Source organism: Eptatretus burgeri, chromosome 11, assembly GCF_056783735.1.
Source record: "Eptatretus burgeri isolate ZD-2024b chromosome 11, Ebu_testis_v1, whole genome shotgun sequence".
Lineage (NCBI taxonomy): Eukaryota > Metazoa > Chordata > Myxini > Myxiniformes > Myxinidae > Eptatretus > Eptatretus burgeri.
Window position 1 is genome coordinate 16,085,457 of NC_140971.1, and position 25,296 is coordinate 16,110,752.

General features: G+C 42.6%; 1 protein-coding gene and 1 pseudogene across 3 annotated transcripts in view; both read left to right on the forward strand.

The window, feature by feature from the left end:
• LOC147016565 (furin-like) overlaps positions 1-25,296 on the forward strand; it is a 107,974-nt gene that overhangs the window by 17,678 nt on the left and 65,000 nt on the right. For 2 of the 3 annotated variants that reach the window (XM_085845338.1, XM_085845341.1), the window contains exons 3-5: positions 14,799-14,894; positions 15,848-15,988; positions 24,940-25,016. In XM_085845338.1, coding sequence (XP_085701464.1) covers positions 14,799-14,894; positions 15,848-15,988; positions 24,940-25,016 — 314 coding nt within the window. Of the gene's footprint in view, positions 1-9,201; positions 9,223-14,798; positions 14,895-15,847; positions 15,989-24,939; positions 25,017-25,296 lie in introns of those variants that run through there. The other variant, XM_085845339.1, reaches the window with a different exon arrangement.
• On the forward strand, positions 2,249-2,389 carry LOC147016567 (signal recognition particle RNA; annotated as a pseudogene).

A 25,296-nucleotide genomic window follows, 5' to 3' on the forward strand; every position in this document is an offset into this window, starting at 1 on the left:
CAGCATTAGGAAATCGAGCCACATGTCTATACAGCCGCAGCTGATGCTCACGGACTATGCAGGTAACAAATCTCATTTGAGTCTGTCTCAGCAACCGCTCGTTGGACAAAAAGTCCGACCAGCGATAGCCAAGGATTCTCCGAAGAGACCTGGAACCAAAGGAATTAAGTCTTCGTCTCAGATCCTTGGTCAGAGTCCAAACCACCTGCCATGATCTCGCCACCATCCGGTCTCTGAATCTCAGAGAGTGCTGCAATACCGATGTCCAAATGCTTGAGCTCAGATGATAAGCGACAGGTGATCATCCTCTCTTAGGGATAGGACATTCCAGGCACCCACCTGAAGGGACTCCCTCAGGTTAACCCAAGGAGAATACCATCTGGTGGATGACGCCTTTGTCATGGTGGCAACGGATATTATTATTCATTCGTTGGTTACCGTCATTAATTTGTTACTGCTCGCAGCCATTTCTCCTCCTCTCCCTCCCCCTCCCCACACCCACTTTATTGTTATTAAGTACCCTGTTTGTTAAGGAGAACCTGCGTCATTGCCATTGGGTACGGTGGCACTCCATAAGCTCATAATGAATTGGTTCGTAAACCCGTAAGTGGGTAACATGTGATTCGGACAATTGAGTTGCCAACAAAGCTCTGCTCGTTTATTCCTGCCAGTAGATTCGGCATGGCGGTGCGGTTCTTTAATCGCCGGCGTGTACGAAAATTGTCGGCAAATGTGGGACCCCTCACTCCCTTCCCACCCTGTGAGCGCATAGGTCTTAGAGACCCGTGACCGTAACAAGTATAAAGTTGTATTTTTAATTTATTTTTTTTTAAATTATGGTATTTCTCGTTCGTTTAACATTTTGAATTCCCCTTGTGATTAAAACTCGTATTTTAAGCTTTACATCTCACCTTTTCATGGGCTTTTTTTTTTTTAATACAATTGCTTGCACCTTGGCTTTTGTTGTAGCAGCAGAATAGCTAAGTTAGTGATGGCTTTGCCTATTGGTTTCAGTCCCTGGTAGGGTCAATTTTGTTTGATTCAAACTGCTGCTGTTCTGGTGCAGTGCCAGCAGGAAGCACTGCAGAGGGAGCACACCATCATTTTAAATAGGATGTACAGCTACCTGAGTTGCTACATTAAGGTTGTTTAAAAAAAAAAAAAATCTCATGGCATCTTTCAAAAAGAGTTGAACTTTATATGTTAATACCCTGGTCTAATTCCATGCTTGCGGTCAGCTGTATAATTCACACCACCTTCAGTGTGTGGGACATGGATGGCGGTATTATGATGGCTCGGTGTCATTTACCGATGCCTTAAGTCACTTGTGATGCTTTGGGAATTGATGGACTTTGTGTAAACATCTTGATGTTTGAACTTCCTCATCTTACCAATATAATGTTTTCTCGTTTCTCAAAAATTCCACATTTGTTTCTCAACTCGAGAGGCTATAAACCATATTCAAGCTTGTTTGGCTGGCTCGTATATCTTTTCTAATATGGTGTTTGCTTTATAATATGTATTTATAACCCCCGTCGTATTATGGTTACGTTTAAACCCGGACTTGCTCTCATAAAAGCTGCTTTCACGAGCACGCCACGTACCCTAAGCTCTTTTTGTTCCCATTCTCTGCAGTGATTTGATGCCCTTCTTAATTTGTGACTTTGTATGAGTTTTTTTTAATTTAATTTGCCCAAACCTTTAAGTTAAATTCCTTGAACTCTTTGACACTCACTATCGTCAGTAACCTCTCTTAAGCAAGCCGCATCATCAAGTTGGCCTTAAAGACTCCACGATCACCTTTACTCCTTTATTTATTTGATTATTATTTATTTTTTTTTAAACACAGGTGACATGAATGATAAACTTACCTCCAGCGCTCCAGGGTGGAAAGTCACCATCTTCTTGCATTTTTTTTTCCATTCTGATGCATGATCATTTATATCTCTGATAAATCCACCCACTCACTCTTTCATGAAGATTGTTTTGTTAATTTCTTTGCCCTACATCTCACGTTTTCTTGGGGATTATTGGTTTGCTCTCTGTCCGTCTGTCCGTCCATCCCACCTGTGATTTTTTTTTTCTGACTTTTTCCTCATACCCTTTAACATATTGAGCTGAAACTTGGTACATGGCTTTACTAAAATAAGTTACAGAACAAGTTGGAGTTTCAGGTCGTTTCGTCAATTTTTCACAGTTATGCCCTTTTAAACATAGAAAAGATCACATTATACATGGGTCAGTGTTCACCGGGCGTAGTGGCGTGCGCCTGTAATCCGGCTACTCGGAGGCTTGGGTTGGAGGATCGCTTGAGGACGGGAGCTCTGCGCTGGGCCGCGCTATGAGAGGGTGTAGGGCAGCCCGGAATCATGGCGAAACCCAATCCTTATCCCTGTGTCGTAAGAGGCGACCAGGGTTGCGTCAGGAAGGGCATCCGGCGTAAAAACCTGTGCCAAATCAGTATGCGGATCATAACGGATGATCCGCTGTGGCGACCCCTAACGGGAGCAGCCGAAAGATGAACAACACAACATGGGTCAGTGTTCAGCTCTCCACTCCACTGCTTAACACCCATTGGCTGGACAGCTGCCCTGACTCCACCCAAATAAAATCATGCACCACCATTCCATGAGGCAGCACAGATCGGCATGCCTCGCGTCTTAAGCCCGGATGTTCATCCGGATGACGGAGTAAAAAGTGAGGTTAAGATCGACATCGAGGGAGGAAGAATAATTGGAACACCATATCACATGAAACCTATTTTAACATGGGCAGACAGACTTCCAAAGGCATGCACACAAAGAAGATCAGCAAGTGTTGAGAACTTGCAGGTGGACGTGAGGTCGGCAAAATTATACAATGATGTGGGAATTTGTCTCCTTTTTTTCGTGTGGCATGTCTCTGAGTTGTTGGTCTATGACGTCAAGTTAGCTGTTTAGAGCCAGCCTCGGGCCATTGTGGTCAGGTGCTATTTTTCTTCTCACCCTCCCTCTAGGAGTCTAGGGTCTAGGTGATGTATGGGGCAGTCTTGCACAAGATGATCCGCAGTCTGGGGGAGACCACACTCTCAGTTCGGCTGAGTCAGCAATGTCCCAGGAGAACATGTTGTGATGGAATCTGCCAACACCTCTGGAGTCGGTTAAGGCAACACTATTCCTTCCACGGCAGATCAAAATAGGGGGCCGGTTGGAACAGGGGAGGTGTTGTAGGCGGGTCGGTAGGTATGCCATTCCTTCATCTGTCGCGTGCGTTTTCTCAGGCCATCATCATTCTGCTGTGATATAAACTTGAGCTACCATAGTAAAGGGCTTGTTAAGTCTTCAATCTTTGGGGTGGTAGTTGTGGGTATTATTGGATTTCGATATTTCAATGACCTTGAGGTGAAGCCATCAAGTATTGGAGGAGAAAATGGATTTGATGGGCACAGGCTGATGTGATTTTACAACTCAACCGATAAATGGAAGTGAGTAAAGACCTTGACTTTTTGGGAAGTGAAATGGTATTCAACAAGGAATGGGTGACTGTGTATGCATGTGACCTTCAGTGTTGGGATGGAGAACCAACCAACCATGATCTTTGTTGGGCAAGCCATATTTCAAAGTTGGCCTCCAAAGACAGTCACCGAATGAACATCCTCCATCATACAAAGGCCATCCTTGGCACAACTGAGCTCCTATTCACCTAAAGGGCCTTCATCCACAGCTTGATGGATTATTGCTCTTCGCTCTCGACTGATGCCCCAACCTCACACGTTCCTCAGCCTGATGCCGTGGAGACCGAGGCCTTCAAGATTATTGGAATCTCCCACGATGAAGCTGAGTCTATGGGCCCATCATTTTCCCAATACAGACAGGTTGGTGGTCTCTGTCTTCAACTGCCTCCTTTCTGGTCTTGCACACTCTGCTATTGCTGTGCTCTGTCTCCCCCCCAACCCCTCTAATGGGGGTGGGGGGGTCAGGGGGGACAGAGCATGGCAAGAGGTCTCTGCAGGGTGCACACAGTCTACCATGAATCCCTTTGTGGCGAAACTTCCAAAATCCAGAATCACTGCTTACCTACACTCATTCTTTCCTCTTTTTTCCCATCTGTGGAACCAACTTCTCTTCAATTTCATTCTTCCCTCCAGGCCTTCAAGATGGCTGTTCACCATCATCTAATCCTACCAAAAACCATGACCTCCTCTCCCCCTGTCAACCCCAAGCCCACCTCCTTCCAAGTTTCCAGTTTTTCCTTCTTGAGAGTTTGCTCATGCATCCTCCCATACCCCTCATTCCTCACCACACTGTTATTGTATCTCTCTGTTTTGTCCTTTAACACACTTTCTGGTGTTTCCCCTCTCTGTAACGTTGGGTCCTAATCTATTAAATTTTCTAGCTATTCCACGAACCTCAACTCTGTTCACAAAAGAGAAGGAAACAAAAAAAAGGTGGTGCAGAGTTATTTCTCCTGCCAAAGGCGCGGTAGTTTAATTGTGGTCTGTACTTGTTTAAAGTACGCAATTTGTCCTTGTCATTAGCAACACCTCCGCTCGCTCCTTGCATGGGGTGGCCACAGCCATATCCAATTAATATATTTAGTATTATTATTATTTTTTAATAATAATGGAAAAACAATAGATATTGTAACGAGAGTACTCTTTGTACCATTTGAGTGGGTGAAGCCTTGTTGCACTGCCCTCACCGGTATCGATTTGATTTCCATGACCACTCGATCAAAATTTTCCGTACCCTGCGATGGAGTGGCAACCTGTCCGGGATTGATTATAGCCGCGGAAACATTCCTGACTTGCGGTGAGCACCGCAATGCATTGTGAAACCAGAGTTGGTGTCAAAGCCACCCAATGCTCGCCTGTTTATACATTTATCGTTTTTAAAAGACTCGTCGAACAATTAATATTTTTTATAAAGCATTGCAGTGAAGTCTGATCCAAATAATTTTAAAGCAATATATGTATTTGTATATTGTAATCAGGAACAAGAGCGCAAGTGAGCACAATATACGCCCGAACAAGAAGGTATATACAGTATTGTGCTACTACATGGAAAACAGCATCCTAGTTGCCATGGCAACCACTTTAGATGACGAACGTATGTTGCGACACACTGTCTCCACAGTCTGTACCAATGTACCAAATGTGAAAGTTGAAAACTTTGTGAGTTAGAGTGCGGAGAGGGACAGATGGACGGACGGACGGACGGATGACAGGTATCACATTATACGCCCCGATTTATATATCGGGCGTATAAAAAATAGTGTGGTGGATAAAAACATTAAAAAGGAAAAAATAACTTGCACCAAAAACTTTAACATTTTCACACTAACGCTCACGCTCACGCCGGGGGTATCGCTATAGTTCTCTGTTCTTCGAACAAGCGAGCTAAAAAGTGTAGGCCTCACCGACTCCTTGCATCTGACATTTCATCAATGAAGTATTTTTCTTACCTTGGTCTTCCACACACCCTGCAGGTTTCTTCATCCCGTACATGATGTGACTCTTTCATCCCCTTCTCTACACCGGAGGTTCGTTAAGTAAAAGTTACTCTGCCATCTAGCCCCAAATGCATAAACTAAGATGTAGATTTTTTTTTGTGTCCCAGCATTGAATGGTATTCATGTTTGTTCAGCCACAAGCTTAACCCGTCGAACCGGTATTGAACACAATTATTGCTTACATCTGGTCGTGCGTACATTTGCCTAAATATGGAAAATTCAAAACTTTCAAGGTGGCGTCAAAATCCAAGTCAAGCTTGAACATTTCAGCGAAAATATATAATTTCTCATGTCGGCCTTCACTTCTGTTCGAAGGACTCTTATTATCTTTAATGCCTTCGATCTTTTATACCCATACTTGGTATATACCTGCAGCTATTGATTAATGGGGAAAAAAATAAAAATGATCTGAAAATGTAAAACTCAGTTCTTTTTTTAGCTCGCCTGTTCGATGAACAGAGAGCTATAGCGATACCCCCGGCGTGAGCGTCAGTCAGCGTGAGCGTGAGCGTCAGCGTGAGCGTCAGTCAGCGTGAGCGTCAGTCAGCGTGAGCGTCAGTCAGCGTGAGCGTGAAAATGTTAAATTTTTTGTATTATGGAAAAACTCCTCGACGGATTTCGATGAAACATGGTGGGGGGGGGGGGTTAGGTATGGTCCAAGGATCATGCCATTAGATTTTGGACTTGGTCCCCCCCCCAAAAAAAAATTGTTGAAGAAAATTTTTTTTTTTGCATTTCTACATGTTTTAAGTGATTTCCAACCCCCCCCCAAAAAAAATTTTTTAGAGAAAATAATTTTTTTTTGCATTTCTACATGTTTTAAGTGATTTCCAACTCCCCCCCAAAAAAAATTGTTAGAGAAAAAAAATGTTTTTGCAACTTTTTTTTCAACAAAATTTCGATTTCTTTTTTTTGCATTTCTACATGTTTTAAGTGATTAGGATTTCGACGAAACTTGGTGGGGGATTGGGGGGGTTAGGTATGGTCCAAGGATCATGCCATTAGATTTTGGACTTGGTCCCCCCCCCAAAAAAAAATTGTTAGAGAAAAATGTTTTGTTTTTTTAGCATTTATACATGTTTTAAGTGATTTCCAACCCCCCCCCCAAAAAAAATTTAGAGAAATTTTTTTTTTTGCATTTCTACATGTTTTAAGTGATTTCCAACTCCCCCCCCCAAAAAAATTGTTAGAGAAAAAAAAATGTTTTTGCAACTTTTTTTTTTCAACAAAATTTCGATTTCTTTTTTTTGCATTTCTACATGTTTTAAGTGATTAGGATTTCGACGAAACTTGGTGGGGGGATTGGGGGGGTTAGGTATGGTCCAAGGATCATGCCATTAGATTTTGGACTTGGTCCCCCCCCCAAAAAAAAATTGTTAGAAAAATGTTTTGTTTTTTTAGCATTTATACATGTTTTAAGTGATTTCCAACCCCCCCCTAGAGAATTTTTTTTTTTTGCATTTCTACATGTTTTAAGTGATTTCCAACTCCCCCCCCCCCAAAAAAATTTTTAGAGAAATTTTTTTTTTTTTTTTGCATTTCTACATGTTTTAAGTGATTAGGATTTTGACGAAGCTTGGTGGGGGGGTTAGGTATGGTCCAAGGATCATGCCATTAGATTTTGGACTTGGTCCCCCCCAAAAAAATTGTTAAAGAAAAATGTTTTTGTTTTTTCTATTTACATTTATACATGTTTTAAGTGATTTCCAACCCCCCCCCCAAAAAAAATGTAGAGAATTTTTTTTTGCATTTCTACATGTTTTAAGTGATTTCCAACCCCCCCCCAAAAAAAATTGTTAGAGAATTATAAAAAAATATTAATTATTAGACTTCTTTTAAAAACGATAAATGTATAAACAGGCGAGCATTGGGTGGCTTTGACACCAACTCTGGTGAAATATACAGTGTTGTAATTCATGCTGCGTTACCAGCTGCAAAGAATGCTGTGATGTCAATCACTGCGTTGTCTACTTGCCGAGCTCGACTGTACATTTATCGAAAATTGAGTGTACCATCCGTGTTCTTGTACAAACGTAAATGTTTTGCATGACTTTCGAAACTCGCACAGTATAGTGATGGCGATTTGATGGAATGTGTTTATATTTTACCAAAAGCTGAAGTCAGGTCTGTGATTATACCCTACGAATACCCCCCCCCCCCCTGAAGCTCTACTATCGTTCACCGGGGGTGTGGCGCGATGTTGCTGAAGACGCTCGATTGTATTCACACCACCTCGAGCCAGCCTTTGAACTTTTGAAAGAGAATTGGTAACATTTCATTCATTTGGGATTCCTTATTATTTACAGAAGGGGTGGGACGTTGAGGAAAAGAGGAAAGTCATGGGATTGGAGGTTCGGACGAAAAAAGGAGTCATGAATGAGGAGATGCGAAGGAAATGGAATGTACAGAATTCCAACAAGATGTAGATGGCCTCTTCTGGAAATACAAATTTTATTCCAGGAAAGTATGTTTTTCTCATCGTAGCTCAAATTAAAGTGAACCACAAGTGTGACTCATTTATTTACGTCCAAAGACGTGTGGGAGCCCTGACTGGGCCTTGTATGGTCGTGCGTCCCTGTCGGAAGGCAGCTCTGCGAGTACGCTCACGTTGGGCGGAGGTTTGAAAGGGGAATCTTTTGTGTTTTTCGTTATCATGCAATCACGTTAGAAAACACACTGTGGCAAAGTGCATGAAAAACACATGAGTATGGCCTGATGTTTTTATTTAATTTTACCTTTTAGTTTGACATTCCCCAGCCACCCCTCGCCCTATCTCTTAGTACTACGTTCCTTTTTCTTTCTTTTTTCTTTCCACCGCTGTCGTACAAAGTTCAAACCTGTCGTGTCAGGTGATACCACCTCACCCGACCAATTGAACCAGTTCTACAGCTGTTTTAATCACCTGAGATTTTCACGCAATATATGTTGTGATGTTGATCGTTCGTCTTTTACGATCACCATTTCTGGCACCAGGTACTGTATGTGATTTTAAGGTTGGACATGAAAAAAGCTCCCGGAACTTGACATCACCTCGTGATTGCTCAGGCTGAGCGCTGACGAGCTATCTCGTATTCTAACTTTCCTATCTAATCGGTCACTTTGTGTCTGTCAAGTGCCGCATGTGTTTTTTTTAAAGAAATCGATCATTGTACCTGTTCCAAAGCGATGTCCAGTTAAGTTGCCTGAATGACTACAGGCCAGTGGCATTTACATATAGTATTATTAATAAATTTGAACGTCTTGTGTTCAGTTGTTACTTCCACCACTGAAGTTGGATTGATGTTATCTTTTCACCTCTGTCTGTCTGTCTGTCTGTCTGTCTGTTTGTCTTGTTTCTGAACAGGATATCTCAAAAAGTTATTGACAGATTCAGACGAAACTTTGTGGATGGGTTGGGTAGTTGACAAGAACAAGCTGGTTAAATTTTAGTTCAGGTCCGAATCCAGATCCAGCCTATCAGTGGGATACAAAGCGTAAACGAATCGGCTTGGCCGAGGTATGCGCTCTACCGAGTGCCCTTCACGTTTACAATGTGTCCTTTCTGCATCGTTGGACTCTTTTCCGTTCGCATACCGTGTGAATTGTTCTGCCGATGACGTGCTTTCGCTCACTCTCCATTATGTTTTACAAAATCTTGATAAACCTTGCTCCACCTATGATGGGCTTCATTTTATTAGCTCGCCTGTTCTAAGAACAGAGAGCTATAGCGATACCCCCGGCGTGAACATGAGCGTGAGCGTGAAAATGTTAAAGTTTTTGGTGCAAGTTATTTCCTTTGTAATGTTTTTATCTACCACACTATTTTTTACTGATTACAATATACAAATACATATATTGCTTTAAAATTATTTGGATCAGACTTCACTGCAATGCTTTATAAAAAATATTATTAGACGAGTCTTTTAAAAACGATAAATGTATAAACAGGCGAGCATTGGGTGGCTTTGACACCAACTCTGGTTTATTTTAGTTCTGCTTTTAATACCATTTTACTGTTAAAATTGCATATGAAATGACTTGCTCTTGGTCTTGATGGTTATTTGTGCAAATGGATTTTTTTTTGTTTGTTTGTTTTTTTTAATCTGATAAGCTACGAGACGTTAGAATATGATCTCGCTTTTCAAATCCAATCACATTGAATATTGCTACTCCAATCAAGGATGTGTACCGAGCCCTTTCTTGTATTCTCTTTTTACCGTGTCTATCCGGACAAGCTGAAGTGTGGGTGGAGAGTGGACTGCTCGGGCAAGGCACTGCAGAACTTGTTCTGGCAGGAAAGGCATGCAACAAAGCTATGAGGGCACACAAACTGACTTTGCAAGCTCTGTGGCGTCTCCTGATGCCAAGCCTTCTCTCCTTTGTTGCAGAGGCGGACGAGGACTGCCATGCTTGCATTTCCAGGATGGCTTCTGATGATGACCCGCAGAAGATTCCAGAACTGATAACATTTGTGGATCAGAAAAAGTTCAGGAAGCTCCTGGATGATTTTGTTGAGAGTAGATCTGATGATGTGAACTTCAGCTTCTGATGGCAATATATGGACATGGTCGCTATACTGCTGCAATACACTCGAGCTCAGTGTGATGGCATCTGGGATCTCCATCTTTACTCTTTCAGTCTGATGCTGCCCTACTTCAAACGGTATGACCACCTGAACTATGCACGATGGGGTCGAGTGTATCTAGTCGAGATGCATCAACTTCCAGAATCTGTTTTAACAGAGTTCCAAAGAGACAATTTTGTAGTCAAGAGATCTGCTCACAAGTTCAGCCAAGTAGATCCTGACAGGCCATGGAATGGATAAATGGCACAGGCAAGAAAGGAGGTGGTATCATTGGTATCACCAAGACGACATCAGCTCTGTGAAGGTGGACACTCTCCTTGAACCTGAGATCTCACATAGCAGAACAAACCCATGGAATGTACAGTCTCTACCGTGGGAATACAGACCTTCACAACGAAGCAACCAAATCACGACGAACGAGAGACAATGATGACGAGAATTCTTTACTTTCCACTTTCCAGGGATTCAGTGTGTTCTCATCTGTATCACATCCAGGTACGTTGCAAAACCTTGCCACAAAAGATCTAGCAACAGAGTCAATTCAAGCATCACTACTACGTGCCAAGGAGCTTGGACAAGAAGAAGTCAAGAGATTTGTTCAGGAGGACAGGTTGATCGTGGCTGAGCAATGTGATAAGCCACATGTTTCAATCCATGACCATCTGCGCAGGAATAACGCCACAACATTTGCCACTTTATACGAAGTGGTTAAACACACAAAGGACAAAGACAAGAAAATTGTTCTGAAGACAGACAGAAATGTCCTCCGACGTCTAATTACTGCCTATGAGGCGGGTCGGCCAGTTCATTTGCCATCTGGATTCAAACATGAGCTTCTTCCGGTCCCTGCATCCCTTGCCGAAATGAATGGTACACTACGGACTGGAAACAAATCGTTACTTGCTAACGTGATAACAGACAACATCGACTGTCCTGAGACAATTCAAATTCATGACACGTCAACTTGCCTCATCATTGATGGACAAGCATTGGTAGTAGCTTTTGGAAAGCCTGATGATGCTGTAACCTTTGGAGATCTGGCCGACACGTACGTGAAAACTGTGCTGAAAGCAGGTTCCAAATATCAAAGAATTGATATTGTGTTCGACAGATACGGGGAAGAAACAATCAAGGATACAACCAGAACACGGTGCAGTAAAGCAGCACGGCCAATCAGACGGCTTGTGGAAGGTCGTGATGTACCTCTTCCAAAGAACTGGTCAAATTTTCTGTCACTCGCTGATAATAAAGCAGATCTAGCACATTTCTTGTCTGAGGAACTGTGTTCGCAGGCGCCTAAGGAGAAAGAAATTGTAGTTTCCGGGGGATTTAGAGAGGAACTCGAGGTCAAGTGATCAAAAGGTACAACTGATTTGACACCTCTGAAATCCGCACATGAAGAAGTGGACACATGATTGGTGCTGCATGCCGTCCACAGCCGGTTTAATACAGTTGTGTCTTCCAGGGACACTGATGTTCTCCTGCTTCTGGTATCCGACTTTCGACGTATGCAATGCGAGCATCTCTGGATGATGTTGGGCACATCTAAGAAACGGTGGTACATACCCATTGATGCAGTTTTCAACAAACCACCAAGAGGCTCAGCAGCATCCTTGCTAGCATATCACGCATTGACTGGGTGTGACACCACCTCCTACATTGCGAATCACACCAAACGATCATCATGGAAGGTCTTCGAAGAGCACCATGAATTACTGAAGAACTTGGGCATTTGTGAACTCACAGAGGAAACCATCAAATCGTCAGAAACCTTTGGCTGCAGAATATACAATGTGCACACAACAGACTCTGCTGATGCAGCATGGCATTTATTGTTCTCCAAGACGGGGAAACCAGAAGCCATGGCCCCGACAAGTGATGCGCTCCGTTTCCATTTGATGAGAGTACACTATCAAGCAATGATATGGAGAAATTCCCACTGGCCCACACCTGAGCTTCCTGCGCCCTCTGAAATGGGATGGAGACTCGGGGAATCAGGACTGCAACCCATTCTGTTGGCATTGAGTCCCATTCCAGACAGTTTCCTCGAGATGGTAGCCTGTGCATGTCGGAAACAATGCAAGACTCGCCGCTGCACATGCCGGAATTCAGGATTACGATGCACATCAATGTGTGCATGCCAGCAACAGATTGATGATCAGACTCCTTGCATGAATACAATTTGATTTGCCAAAAAGATGTTAGGCATTCCTGGAAACTGTTTCTGCTGACTGAAATTTGTTCATGTAGCAGCATGAGAGAACTTTGTTTAGTTTTTATGATTACAGACTAGAAACTGTAACTTCTACATTTTACTAATAAACATCGGTAACCATGTAAACATTAATTAAAATGCTTCAAATATGTCTTAACCATTTTTCTTGACCCTCAAAACATAGGTCTCGACATCTCATTTGTCAGGTTTGCATGCACAGTAACAAAGTTATAGCAGAAAATAGATTTCTTGGTAATGGCGGTAGTTAATTAGCATAATAATAGATTTTTGGCATGTTACGAATTTTATTAGCCTGTAGCTTTGATCTATTGCTCAAGGGACATTTCTGAGATGCGTACATGTGTGAACAATGTGCATTTATTTAAATGGTACAGTAGTGCCTGTCCCAAGAAAGTGCCCAAAATTGTCAATTTGGCAGCCATCTTGTTTATGCTAATTAGATGGTCAAAAACTCAAAATTCAGCTTGGGAACAGGGCAAGTCGAATTCAGCATACCTTAATTATGTTAAAAAGTCATTTTCCCAACTTTTACTAAAAAAATGCTTCTCGGATGCAGATTTCTCATAAATACGTCGAGTCGACAATCCTTTTCATCTCCTGCCATTGAGGAAAAGATCCAGAGCTATAAGGACAAATTGGGAGCTTTCAAAAAGATAGTTTTATCCCACTACTGTTTGTTTATTTAATTAATTATAAACTATTGCGAGGTGTTCTAAACAAGCACATGCCGCAACAAATTGTATTGTTTGTTATCATGAATATAGCCATAAATGATATTCTATTCTATTCATGTTTGTTACCAAAGTCAAGGTTGCTTGATATGAAGGATGAGAGATCCTTTTGAACGCCACTGTCCCAATCATGACATTATGTCCGATCATATTTAAATTTTCAGCTTCAATGAGTGAGTCGTCCACGAGCGTGTCCTGTCATATGCACACGCACACACACACACACACACACACACACACACACACACACACACACACACACACACACACACACACACACACACACACACACACACACACACACACACACACACACACACACACCAAAGAGCTTACCTGACAAGTCTTGCCATGAATGTGTCCATTCTCATTTGGTTTTTTGCAAGCTGTGTGCAGAGTCCTTGTCAGTTCTACATTAGGGTTTGACCATCTTTATGACTTCTTCATTTCGTTTCCGCTGCGTCAAACAATTGTAACACGACTGTCCGTTCACGTTACACTCAGCAATAAGTAATGCAGCGGTGAAACTAGATTTTGAGCTTGAAATCAATTTAATGTTTCACAGCTTTATCATCACGCATGCTCTATATGGAGCATCGGTTTTGCCGAAGTAGAGTTACAATCCTGGATGATTTTCCACTCCAACACAGGAAGTCAGAGTGGGAATTTGAAATTGGGCCAGGGTGCGGGGCAATACCTCACCGACTCGTCACAAAGGACACCGTGGGATCTTTAACTTCCACCAATTAATGCCGGCAAATGGGGCACCCAGCTTGAATGTCTATTGATGATTCACCCTGCCTGTGAAATATCAGGCTGACAGTTTATAGCTGGGCCGAGATTCAAAGCCAGAATAGACGCAGCTTTACACCAATTCCAATTTTATTAAGTCTTGACATGAATGTTCATGAAACGTGACGTTAAAATCCAATGTATCCTAATCGAGGCGAGACAAAAAAGCCAATAATTGTTTGAAGAATTATTTGTAATACGAAAAGACAAAAAAAAAACATTTGGAGAGACAAAAAAGGCCAATAAGGAATAGTATGGCCTGTTCTGACAGACAGCATAACATTGCAGGGTCCCAGAAGACTTACTGCAGTTATTTAATAGCCATAAACCATTTGCTGTCTTGTTGATGACCATTTTTGCGACGTCGCATTTCTACAAATAATTATTGTAGTTTAATTAAAATAAAAAAATAAAAAGTTGATTTTCACTCTGATTTGGGAGCCGTGAACTTGACCAGCTATTTATTGATTGGTATTTTGCTTTTGTAATTTTTTTTTCTCTTTTGATTTGTTTTCTTTCCTTTGTTCAAATTTAAAATGTATCCCCCCAAAATGTACTTTAGTGTTGATCCCATTTAAAATTTGATTTATTCATCAGGAACAAATTTTATGTTGAGTCGATTATAATCTCATTGAAGATAAAAGGGCTTCTGAAGGTCGTTGAGTCGTAGGAGGCAAAATACATTCCACATCCGAGCCATGTCCATAATTGGACAAATCAAAATATCTTGTATAAACTTGTTTAAAGAACTGGACCCATTAAAGATCCCCGAAAGCAAATGAGACTTTCAGCATAACCTGCTTGTTAAGTGTCCCATTCAAGCGGTGATCCATTGCAGACCATTCAAGCGGTGATCCAGGTAGCACAACTGCTACCTGGATCTGGATGTCGTCCGATTTGCTTCCTGTACTTATTCTCTAACGTCGGGCAATGAAATAGAAAATTTTTTTGTAAGTGTGTCATTTATTTTGCTTTATTTTTGCAGGTGTATGCTGTGCAACAGCAGGTGGTCAAGATCCGAACCAAGCGTACCGCTTTGCTGGAACCCACGGATCCTTTGTATGACAGCCAGTGGTACCTGGTAAGGAAGAGTTATGCTTCTCAGTAGCAACCTGCCTTTTTATATCCATCTTTATTTTCATTTCCTTTCAAGTGAATAGTAAACACGCAGGAAAATCAACGGCTGGTTTGTTCCATTTGGCTTTTGACATAACTCTTTGCACCACTCTCCTGATCACTTGGCTCTTTGACGACCGATAGCGAGTTGTAGAGAGTTATGTAATCAATTTTTTTTTTTAAACTTTACCAGCTACACAGTTACAAAAGGAATTATCTACATATTACTGTAGATGGCTCATGAGGTATAGGTAGGGGGTTTGGGAGAGGGGGAGGTGAACATTGTGGGAAACCCAAGCTGCGACATACCTGGATTTCACACCCTCATCAAGCCTATACTACAAAGGGAGCCATGCATGCTTCTGCCTGTGCGTGTGTGCAAGTTCCATCCATTGGTTGAACAGTTCCCCCCAACCCCACCCACAATTTCTAAACTACAGCCGCCATAATGTCTATAATCCGTGTAGGCCTGAGGTTTCATTGGCCTCTTTTGTAAGGTCCACAATTTTTTGACTCTCTCACTGCTTTATCTTAACTCTTATTCAATATCTAAATTCATTTTTCTCGGTTGGTTTAAGACTCGGCTGCAAATATCCGGAAGAAAATTGGATGAATATTGTTGTTTTAAATGAAAAATGCATTTTAATAGCTGTTTCTGGTCAGGTGCGATGCGGGAGAAGAGGGAAGTGTGTGTGTGTGTGTGTGTGTGTGTGTGTGTGTGTGTGTGTGTGTGTGTGTGTGTGTGTGTGTGTGTGTGTGTCCGCGCGCGTATCGCTGCAGGAGGGTGACGTAATTGCCTGATGGGTAATGTGCTCACATCCTTCAAAAGTGCCTCTTAAAAACAGATCTGTGATTTCGTGTTTGAAGGTTTGTGAGATATTTTTCTTTTTTCTTTTTCTAATCTCATCGTGCATCAAGGGACCTGATCAAAAAAGCCACGTGGAGTCTCACCTCAATGTTCCCTCTGCCTGGGATCAAGGATACACGGGTCGTGGTGTCGTCGTTTCCATCTTGGATGACGGCATTGAGAAAGCTCATCCAGACTTGGCACCCAACTATGTACGTGTCTTCATCTCACGTTCTCTCTTTATTACCCTTTCACTGTCTGTCTGTCTTCAACTCGAAGGCAATGTCATGTAAGAATTGGTTTGTTACGAGTCTTCGGTTTCTGGACATTCCCTTTTCCTTGTCTTGATCTCTTCTTCTCATGGACTTTCTGTTCCAGCTCACATGCACTTTTCACGTTTCCCCCATTTGTTAGCTTTTCCTGTCTGCTCATATGTCCTCTGTGTACTGTACATATACCTTCTGTTCCCGTATCATGTCCGCACGCCCCTACTTATTATGCTTCCTGTCTGTCTGTCTGTTCCTTATCGAATTCCCCCCCCCCCCAACCTGGTCTGCCAGATACCATCCAATTTATTGTTGATGTGTCGGCATCTCACCCTCACTCTTCCATCTAAAACTAAACACTAACAGAAGCATTACACCGATGAAAGGAGCTAAACGACTTAAACGAGTTAAGTTACCTAAGCTTACTTAAGCTGTTTTTTTTGCCTGGCTCAGCCTCAATCTGTTAAAAAAATAAATAAATAAATAAATAAATGTGTGTTTTACTGCCCCATTACTGCAAGGTGCTTCTTGATTTTATATCCAACTTCTGACTTGCTTTTCACTTGGTCTTGGTTAAACCAGATTGTTTGAATCTGGTTCAAGGATGAAGAATCTGAACATAGATACGGATACAAGTGGCCAGGATGGGATCTAGGCGCCCTTCGGATGTGTAGGGATGAAAGGAGAAACTGTGAGAGCCAGCCAGACAGAGGACCGTGCAGCCAACATCAAAGCAAATGTTCCACAGATTGTGAGGCATTTCCTTTGCCCCTGTTTCAGGACTCTGGGTATTACATGGCAGTTTGTCGTCTTCTCCCACAGCGGCTTTAGAGCCAATTCTGAGGCATTTTCACAATAGAAAAATAAATTGCAAATCTCCAAAGATTGTTCCAGCTGCGCAACAGGTCGTGGAAAACCAGCATGCCATGCTTCAATTGTTTGTAATGGACGGGAGTCGCAGCTTCCCATCCCTCCCCCTCTATTTCACAACGGTTTTTGTTGCCGAATACAAGGATACAGTAAACTATACTACAGGTGAAGGTTTTCAGTGCATTATTTGTTTTTGTATCATGTCATGAAACTTGGTGTCAGTGGATAGTTTTCTGATCCGACTCGGTAGTTTGCTGATGCAACAGCTAGTGTTTACAGTACAGCAGATGTGGACAATCCAGACATTCCACCACGGGAACTTTGATACATTGCTCTTTGATTCGTTGTTTAAAAAAAATTAAAAAAAAAAAACATTTAACCTGTGGTTGCAGCTGCAGAGGAAGGTTCTTTCTCCTCTCTCTTTCAATTTTGTGTGATCAAAGCAACGGTCGTTTTCACATCCGCGGTAATCCGTTTGGGCCCAAGGAGCGCGTCTCAGCTTCACACACTTTCACTTTTATTGGCTTGACAGGAAACCTCCTATATTTCTGAGAAAATGTGCACAAGAAACTTGATTTAGGATGAAATATGAGGATGTATATTTATGACCTGTGCATTTACAAGCTTTGACCTGAGTGGCTTTTGATTGTCTGACATCATAACATCAAAACCCCAAAGCTACTTTGAATGGCCTTCAGTTTATGTCGACAACACATTGTGTTCTGCGGTCATTTTATGTCAGGTCGTACACGGTATCTCCTGGTAAGCTTGTAAATCAATAGACACTGGTCGGTGGGGGTGCAAATGTTGTGCATTTGAACAACGGATTTTGTCATCTGATAAGATCTGTATATGTACCGCCATGGGAAGCAAGGTGCTGCATTAGCCCATCAACTTTTATAATGCCCAAAACGTAGGCCACCTCGTTTCCCACTGCGGTTCACATACTCCGATTGGATTTCAGTTGATAAAATCCATTGTTTCACCTTTCTGTCCACACAGACCGACCCTATGAACCTTCACAGATCAGTATTCCATCGTTATGTAGTTGGCCTGACATTGCTCTCGGCATCCCGTAAGGTAGCTCCCGTACCATTTCTCGCATTGCTCTGTATCGCTTGGGGGGAAAAGGTCACGTCTGTTGCTTATTATGTGGTTTTCTATAATGGCGCGATTACACAGGCATCTTTTGTTAATCGGAGGTTGTTGTTTGTGCGCTTCGGCTTGGGCCGGAGCTCCAAAGCGGTACACTTGCTGCATCCACCTTGTTTGCGCTCTCTTTTATGGTTGACGGCTGGGGGAGAATAGTTATTTTACCCATGACTTGGAAATCTGCACAGTGTATATGAGTGTAATCACTTGCCATATAGAGTAAGGAAATATTTATGGTGACCTTTCAAAAATAGTGGCAACAAGTGAAATCCTTCAATACAGCGCGTTTGGTGAATCAAATGAGTACACTAATGTTAAAGTATGCAATTTATGCTTTTTCAGTTGAAAAACAATTAAAAAGCAGACTTAACATTTGAAATGTAAAAATCTTGTTATTATTGTGATAAGCACCTTTATATATAACGGAAGGAATGAAATCGTTTGATACAGCGTGGCAGGAGGCTGCAAAAGAATGATTGTAAGTAAATTTCAACTACAAATGCATGACGAAACACTTGTTTATGGCTAATATTAAAGAGAATGATGGCATAAGAAGAACTTAGCTTTCTGCGTTCGGCGCAAAATACCATGGTGGATGGAACTGATGTCGTTCATTCGTTCGTACATGAGGGGAGCGTTTCTTCGTTTTTTTCCGTCAAGCAATAAATTAAATGTTTTTCACATATATAACACATTAGTTTCACAAATTTCCATTGAAATACTCGGGTATTTCCGTCAATTGTCGCCATTTCCATCGAGGTTACGCACCGTCATTAGCTGTCTTGAGGCACGTGGGAGGGGGGAGGGACACCGGACCCACCGGAGACGTGGTAGACGACGCCGGGGACATTTCAAACTCGGTGCAATTGTATACAGTGCACGTGCTGTAAAAAGGTAATTAAAATTGCAGCACGTTCGGTGTACCCCCAAGCCCACGACTCTCGTCATCAAAAAAGACGTTCTTTGGAAGCCTTTGGAACTCGAATGATCTCCAGAAAGTTGTGCCGTCGATATCCATCAGAGCTCATCAATTGGTCTATCAGAATCGCCTCTCCTGTATCCTCTTAACCCTTTGAACTCTGGCGGCCGTTTTACCAGCTGCTATTCAAACCTCCATATACCCAAGGGGCCGATTTACCGGTAGCTATTCAAACCTGCATATACCTGAGTGGCTGGATTTTTCTCCAGGGAGCCCAGGGTGGGGGTGCCGAAAGTCCAAGGAGCTCAGGGTTCAAAGGGTTAACATATGATTCATTCCTCTTTCAATCACCGATTTGATGCCCTTTGTTTAGGCTTTAATTTGAGCAATCTTGTGTGAAGGCAATTGTCGCAAACTGACTTGTTTTTGTCAGTCTTTGAAAGTGAATTTATCATGTGAAGCAAAGCTGGAGATGTCTCGAGTATTTTTAGGTCATCTCTTCGAGCATGACCTAATAATATGGGTGTAGATGTCCTTCGATCCGTCCGTTGCGAAAATGACGATTTTCAAATTCTATCTCCTCCTACATTTCTCAAGCGATCTTGAATTTGATTATAGTATATGAATCTATGGGACAATATCTAAATTTGGTCGGGCCGGATTTTCGATATTCGCTTTCGTTTTCGCGTCACGTGACTTCAAAGTTTGCAAAAACTGCCCTACTACCTTCAGGAGGCTATATATTTTCTCGCAGAGATGACCGTCACTCCCGCACGGGGGTAATTTTTTACATTACCTCCACCCAGCGGAGGTGGGCGGAGGTTATGTTTTCATCCCTGTCTGTTTGTTTGTCTGTAGACAGGATATATCAAAAAGTTGTGGATGGATTTATACCAAATTTGGTGGAGAGTTTGGGCATTTGCTAGCATAAACTGGTGAACATGAGATATCTCATGGTGTCGTTCAGAAAGATTTGGTGACTTATTGCGGGCACCCTGAACACATTCCTGCTATACTACTGTGCTTTTTATTAAAAAAATTCTGTGGACTGGAGCTCCATTTCCTCATTTGTTACTTTTAGTTTTTAGACCAAAGCACTGACTTTGTTGCTGAAACTGGAGCAAAGTTCTCCTTTATCTCACCCTAGGATTGCTGCATGGCCTTCCATAAAACTTTCGATGTCAGCACAGTTGTTAGGAGATCCCACCATACTCGTATATGACATCGATGTGGTCGGCATTACCCCAGTCATTGTCAATGTCATATACGAGTATGGTGGGATCTCCCGACGGCTGCTATCAGATCTATAATTTTTTATGCTCTTATTTTGACTTCTTTCTTTCCCACTTTCTCATATCTGGATTCCCCAAACATTCTCACTCTGATCTTGCCTTCTTGTGTTATTCTTTAATAAAAGTGGTCATAAGCAATTGTTATGGCATTCTGACTGCTTGAAATATTATTTTAGCCTCTTTTTATTTCATAGCTGTGCAGTGTTTTGTACTGATGCCTTGGTGCATGTGACGTGCTTGCGTGAGCATGTGTGTAGTCATTTTTTGCCCTTTATAACACTGGACTCTGATACTTTGTTGCTGCAATACCTGCAGCTTCTACTTGAGCCTTTGATGAAAAGATGTCAAAAGGCCGATGGGTGCTTGATTTGCTCTCAAACAAACCAAAATGTTTGGTTTGAGACATCACGGTTACACCAGTAGAATCTACAAGGATTGCCTGTGATCATTACCTCCACCACCGAAGGTGAAGGAGGTTATGTTTTCACCCCTGTCTGTCTATCTCTCTGTCTGTTTAGTGTAGTAGATAGTAGAAAATCGTGCAAATTATGATACAAGCATCAAATTTGTCATTTCTGTTCTGCAGGGCTTTCTCATCAAATCTGCCCGATTGGCCATTTGAAAATGCAAGATGGCGGCCATTTTTCAAGATGGCTGCCAAGTTAGCCTCCCGAAGCCATCCATTTGAAGTGAGCATTTCAGCACTGATGCCTCTGTTGTGAGACCAGGCTCACTCTGTTGCAACGATCAAGCATGTCATGGAGAAGGTCTGTGATCCAGTGGCTTTCCTGAACCCAGGGCACACACCTGTCATTGCTGCTGACCAACCGTTGTATGCTCTGGCAAAACAAATACAATGGCAGTGGCCCGAATATGGAGAGGACAAGTTCGTTATCATGTTTGGTGGACTTCATATAGAAATGGCTGCACTAAGATCGATAGGAACACTACTACAGGACAGTGGCTGGACCAGTTCCATTGTGGAAGCAGAGGTGGCCTCATCTGGTACAGCAGAGTCTTTCCTGTCTGCATGCAGTGTCACCAGGACAAGACAAGCACACCAGATCACTGCATGCAGCTTGTACAAACTGATGAAGGAAGCATACCATGACTACCGCTCTGAAGAGTCTAACAGATCAGATCTAACCTTTGAAGGTTGGAGTGAACAACGGAGGCAAGAGAGTCCACAGTTCCAGTTCTGGAGTCTGGTGCTGGACATGGAGCTCACCATATTCACCCTGATCCACTCATTCAGAGAAGGAGACTTCAACCTGTACCGTGAAGCGCTTTCAGAACTGGCACCTTACTTCTTTGCGAATAACAATGTCAACTATGCGCGATGGATCCCAGTTCACCTCCGAGATATGATGTCGGTTAAGCAACAACATCCAGATGTGGCCAGGGAGTTTCACAAAGGGAACTTCGTTATCCACAAGTCGAGAAGAGAATTCTCTGCCCTGGCAATTGACCAAGCCCACGAGCAAAATAATGCAGTCATCAAAGGTGACGGAGGAGCAATTGGGTTGACAGAAGACCCGGCAGCACTTCGTAGGTGGATGGTCGCTGGACTCGAAGTGAGTCATCTTGTAGCGGGATACGAGGCCATGTCTGGTATGAAAGATGCAACCAACAACAGCAGACACCATGAGCAGACACTGAGTGCCCATAAATCTTTCTTTGAAAAAGTGAAAGCACTCTCTGCGGTAATGCAGGAGATGGGCAACCCATTCCAAGAATAATCAGCCCACCTACTGGTACTAGACATGAAGAACATTGCAGACCCAACTCTCGCTGAAATGGTAGCTACACATCACCAGCGGGGCAAAGAGCAGTTCCATTCATTCATGGAGGGCGACAGAATGAAGTTGAATGTCCTTTCTATCATCCAATCAAGAAAAACATTGTTTCTTTCTTCAAACAAGAGCAAGCTGGGGGAAGTTCGGAGGAGAAAGTCCTGAAAGACGACTGTCAGCTGTTCTCATGACTGTTCATCTCATGCCAGAACAGGCAGTGTGACTTGCAAGAATTCTTGAAACATGAGAATCAGTCACACCCTGCATCTCTCAGTGACAGTGGCAAGCTTCATACATGTCAGAAGTCACAGCTGGCTGAAATTCTTGAAGCGCAAGTGAACATCCCAGACAGAGAACCAAGGGGAGATGCAATCATCATTGATGGCTCGGCACTTATCAATGCCCTACCTCCACACACTTCAAAGATATTTGATGACTATACTAAAGAAGACATCATCCCAAAGGTGGAATCCTATGGTGCCAGGTACGAGAGGGTGGACGTAGTGTTTGATGTGTACAAGAAGTCAAGTCTGAAGTCCGAGGCAAGGTCGAAAAGGGGGCAAGGAATCAGAAGAAGAGTGACAGGAACCAGTAAGACCCCAAGTAACTGGAGAAGCTTTCTTCGAGATGACAGCAACAAGACTGAGCTGTTTCACTTTCTGGATGCTGTGTCTCCATGTTGTTATGAAGAAGCTGACAATCAAATATTTGTACACGCCAGGGATGCAACGACGGATGGTAGCAAGTCCATTATCATTAAGGCTAATGACACGGACGTACTAGTCATAGCAATATCTGTACTGCCATCCTTACAGGAACTAGGTCTTGAGAACATGTGGATTGCCTTTGGCCAAGGAGCCAAGGCGCGATGGATTCCAGTCCATGAGGTAGTTTCTGCAATAGGGCCTGAGAAAGCTACAGGGATCCCATACTTCCATGCGTTCACTGGATGTGACGTCGTGTCTGCCTTCCATGGTAAAGGGAAGAAAACTGCATGGCAGACTTGGAACGTCTTTGATGATGTTTCTGAAACATTCACCAATCTCAGCCAGCATCTAACATTGATTCGTGATCTTAACCTGCAGAGGCTGGAGAGATTCGTTGTCCTCATGTATGACGGATCAAGCGCAGCCAATGGTGTGGACGGAGCAAGACTGGATCTCTTTGCCCGCAAGCAGAGGCTGTACAACTCGATTCCACCAACACAGGCAGCCCTCAGAGAACATGCAAAGCATGTGGCCTATCAGGCTGGGATCATCTGGGGCCAGGCAACCATCTCCAGTCCAGACACGAGCAGTACCGCTGAATGGGATGGACACAGAAAGGAGAGACATGGCAGATATGTTGGACAACACTACCCCCGATTGCAGCCAGCTGTCAGGAACTGAACAAAGTGTTCCTGTAAGAAAGGTTGCCACCAGAGATGCAAGTGCTTTCAGTCAGGGCTCCCCTGCACAGTACTCTGCAGCTGCATATGTGGACAGTCGCAGCTGGAGGAACATTCGCATGGTATGCATAACTTTGAACAGTTATGAGCCAGGGCTCAGTTGCAGAAAGGCCTTAGCTTCATATGACAATCATTAAAGTGGTGCAAAATCAGAAAAAGTGTGTGTCAGGGGGCTTAAAAACAGGAAAATCCACTCCAGCAGGCTTGAAAACATAGGAATCCACACCTAGATCATGCAAATCGGACAACTACAAATACTTCCAAGCAAAAAGTCAACTTCGGGAGGCTATCTTGGTGGCCATCTTGAAAAATGGCCGCCATCTTGGATTTTCAAATGGCCAATCAGTCAGATTTGATTAGAATCCCCTGGAGAACAAATGTGCCAAATTTGATGCTTGTATCATCATTTGCTCGGTTCCTCTCAAAAATTGCTGTTATCTGACCCACCTGTTTGTTTGTTTGTTTGTTTGTTTCTCTGTCTGTCTTTGTGCAGAATATCTCAAAAAGTTGCGGACGGATTCGGACGAAACTTTATGGCCAGGTTGCGTGTGTGACGAGAAAGAATTGATTTGATCTTGGCGAAGATCCGAATCCGGATCTGATAATCTTTTTAATTTTTCAAGTGATTCTTCACCACTGAGAGATAGGGCTAAATTAATACATAGCATGATATTTCAAAAATATGTTCTCGTGGATTAGGCATTGCGTGGTGGAGGTATGCACTCTACCGAGTGCCCTTCTAGTTATTAAATGTCACCATCTTGCAGCATTTGGGTGAAAAAGCAAATCTGTCTTGACTCTTGTTTCAACTGAAACTTTACTTTCACTTCTTCCTTCTTGGGTGCCCAAAGAACATGCTGGATGTGTTTGTACACAAGTCATCTGCAGACACAGCACCATGAGGTCATACATTGCACAAATCTCATTTTCTTACAATGAACCATCTCTCAATACAACATGATGGTCGAATCTCAAATATTAAATATATTAATAATGCTTTGAGTCAAAATCAAAGACATAAAGGCATCGGAGCAAATCATTCAAGAGAACAAAACACAGACCACAATGAACAAAATTATTTCTCCGCTGTGTCAATTAGGAATTGCATTTCTTGCTCAGTGGAGATTGTTATTTTCCACTTGATGATGTGAATTCAAATTGAATGAAATAATCAGGTCAAATGATTATATTTTGGAAATTTGACTTCGTTGGCCAAATATATGCTTTGCTGTGCATCATGCTCGTTTGACTAGAATATGGCTATCTTTAGAGCTGTCCGAGTTTCGAGGTTTGCACAAACAGGTTGTGAATTCTGTGCTGTTTTGTTCTAAACATGGTCAACATTTCTTTGTTGGGGCAATTCTGCTTGTCGTTTTGACAGGGAACATTGATTTAGGTAATTGTTGCTTTCCTCCCTTTTCCAGGATCCAGATGCTAGTTACGACCTCAACGGAAATGATCCGGATCCCGAAGCTCGTGAAACTAAAAACGACAATAATCGGTGAGTGATGTGAATGTCTTTCTGGCTCAACATAATATTCCACTGTACCTTTGAGGTCTTCATGCTATTACTTTGAGGGTGGCTGTTGTTCACATTAAAATACAGTAGTTTCCTTGACAACTTGGATCGCTTCCCATGTGTGCAAGGGGAGGGGAGGGGGGGGAGGTGGATATAGATTGATAAACTTCATTATAATGAGATGGCTAAAGTTCCAAGACATTTAAAAACATGGACAGGACATTATTACTGACACGCCAATTTCATTCTGTTAAAAAAAAAA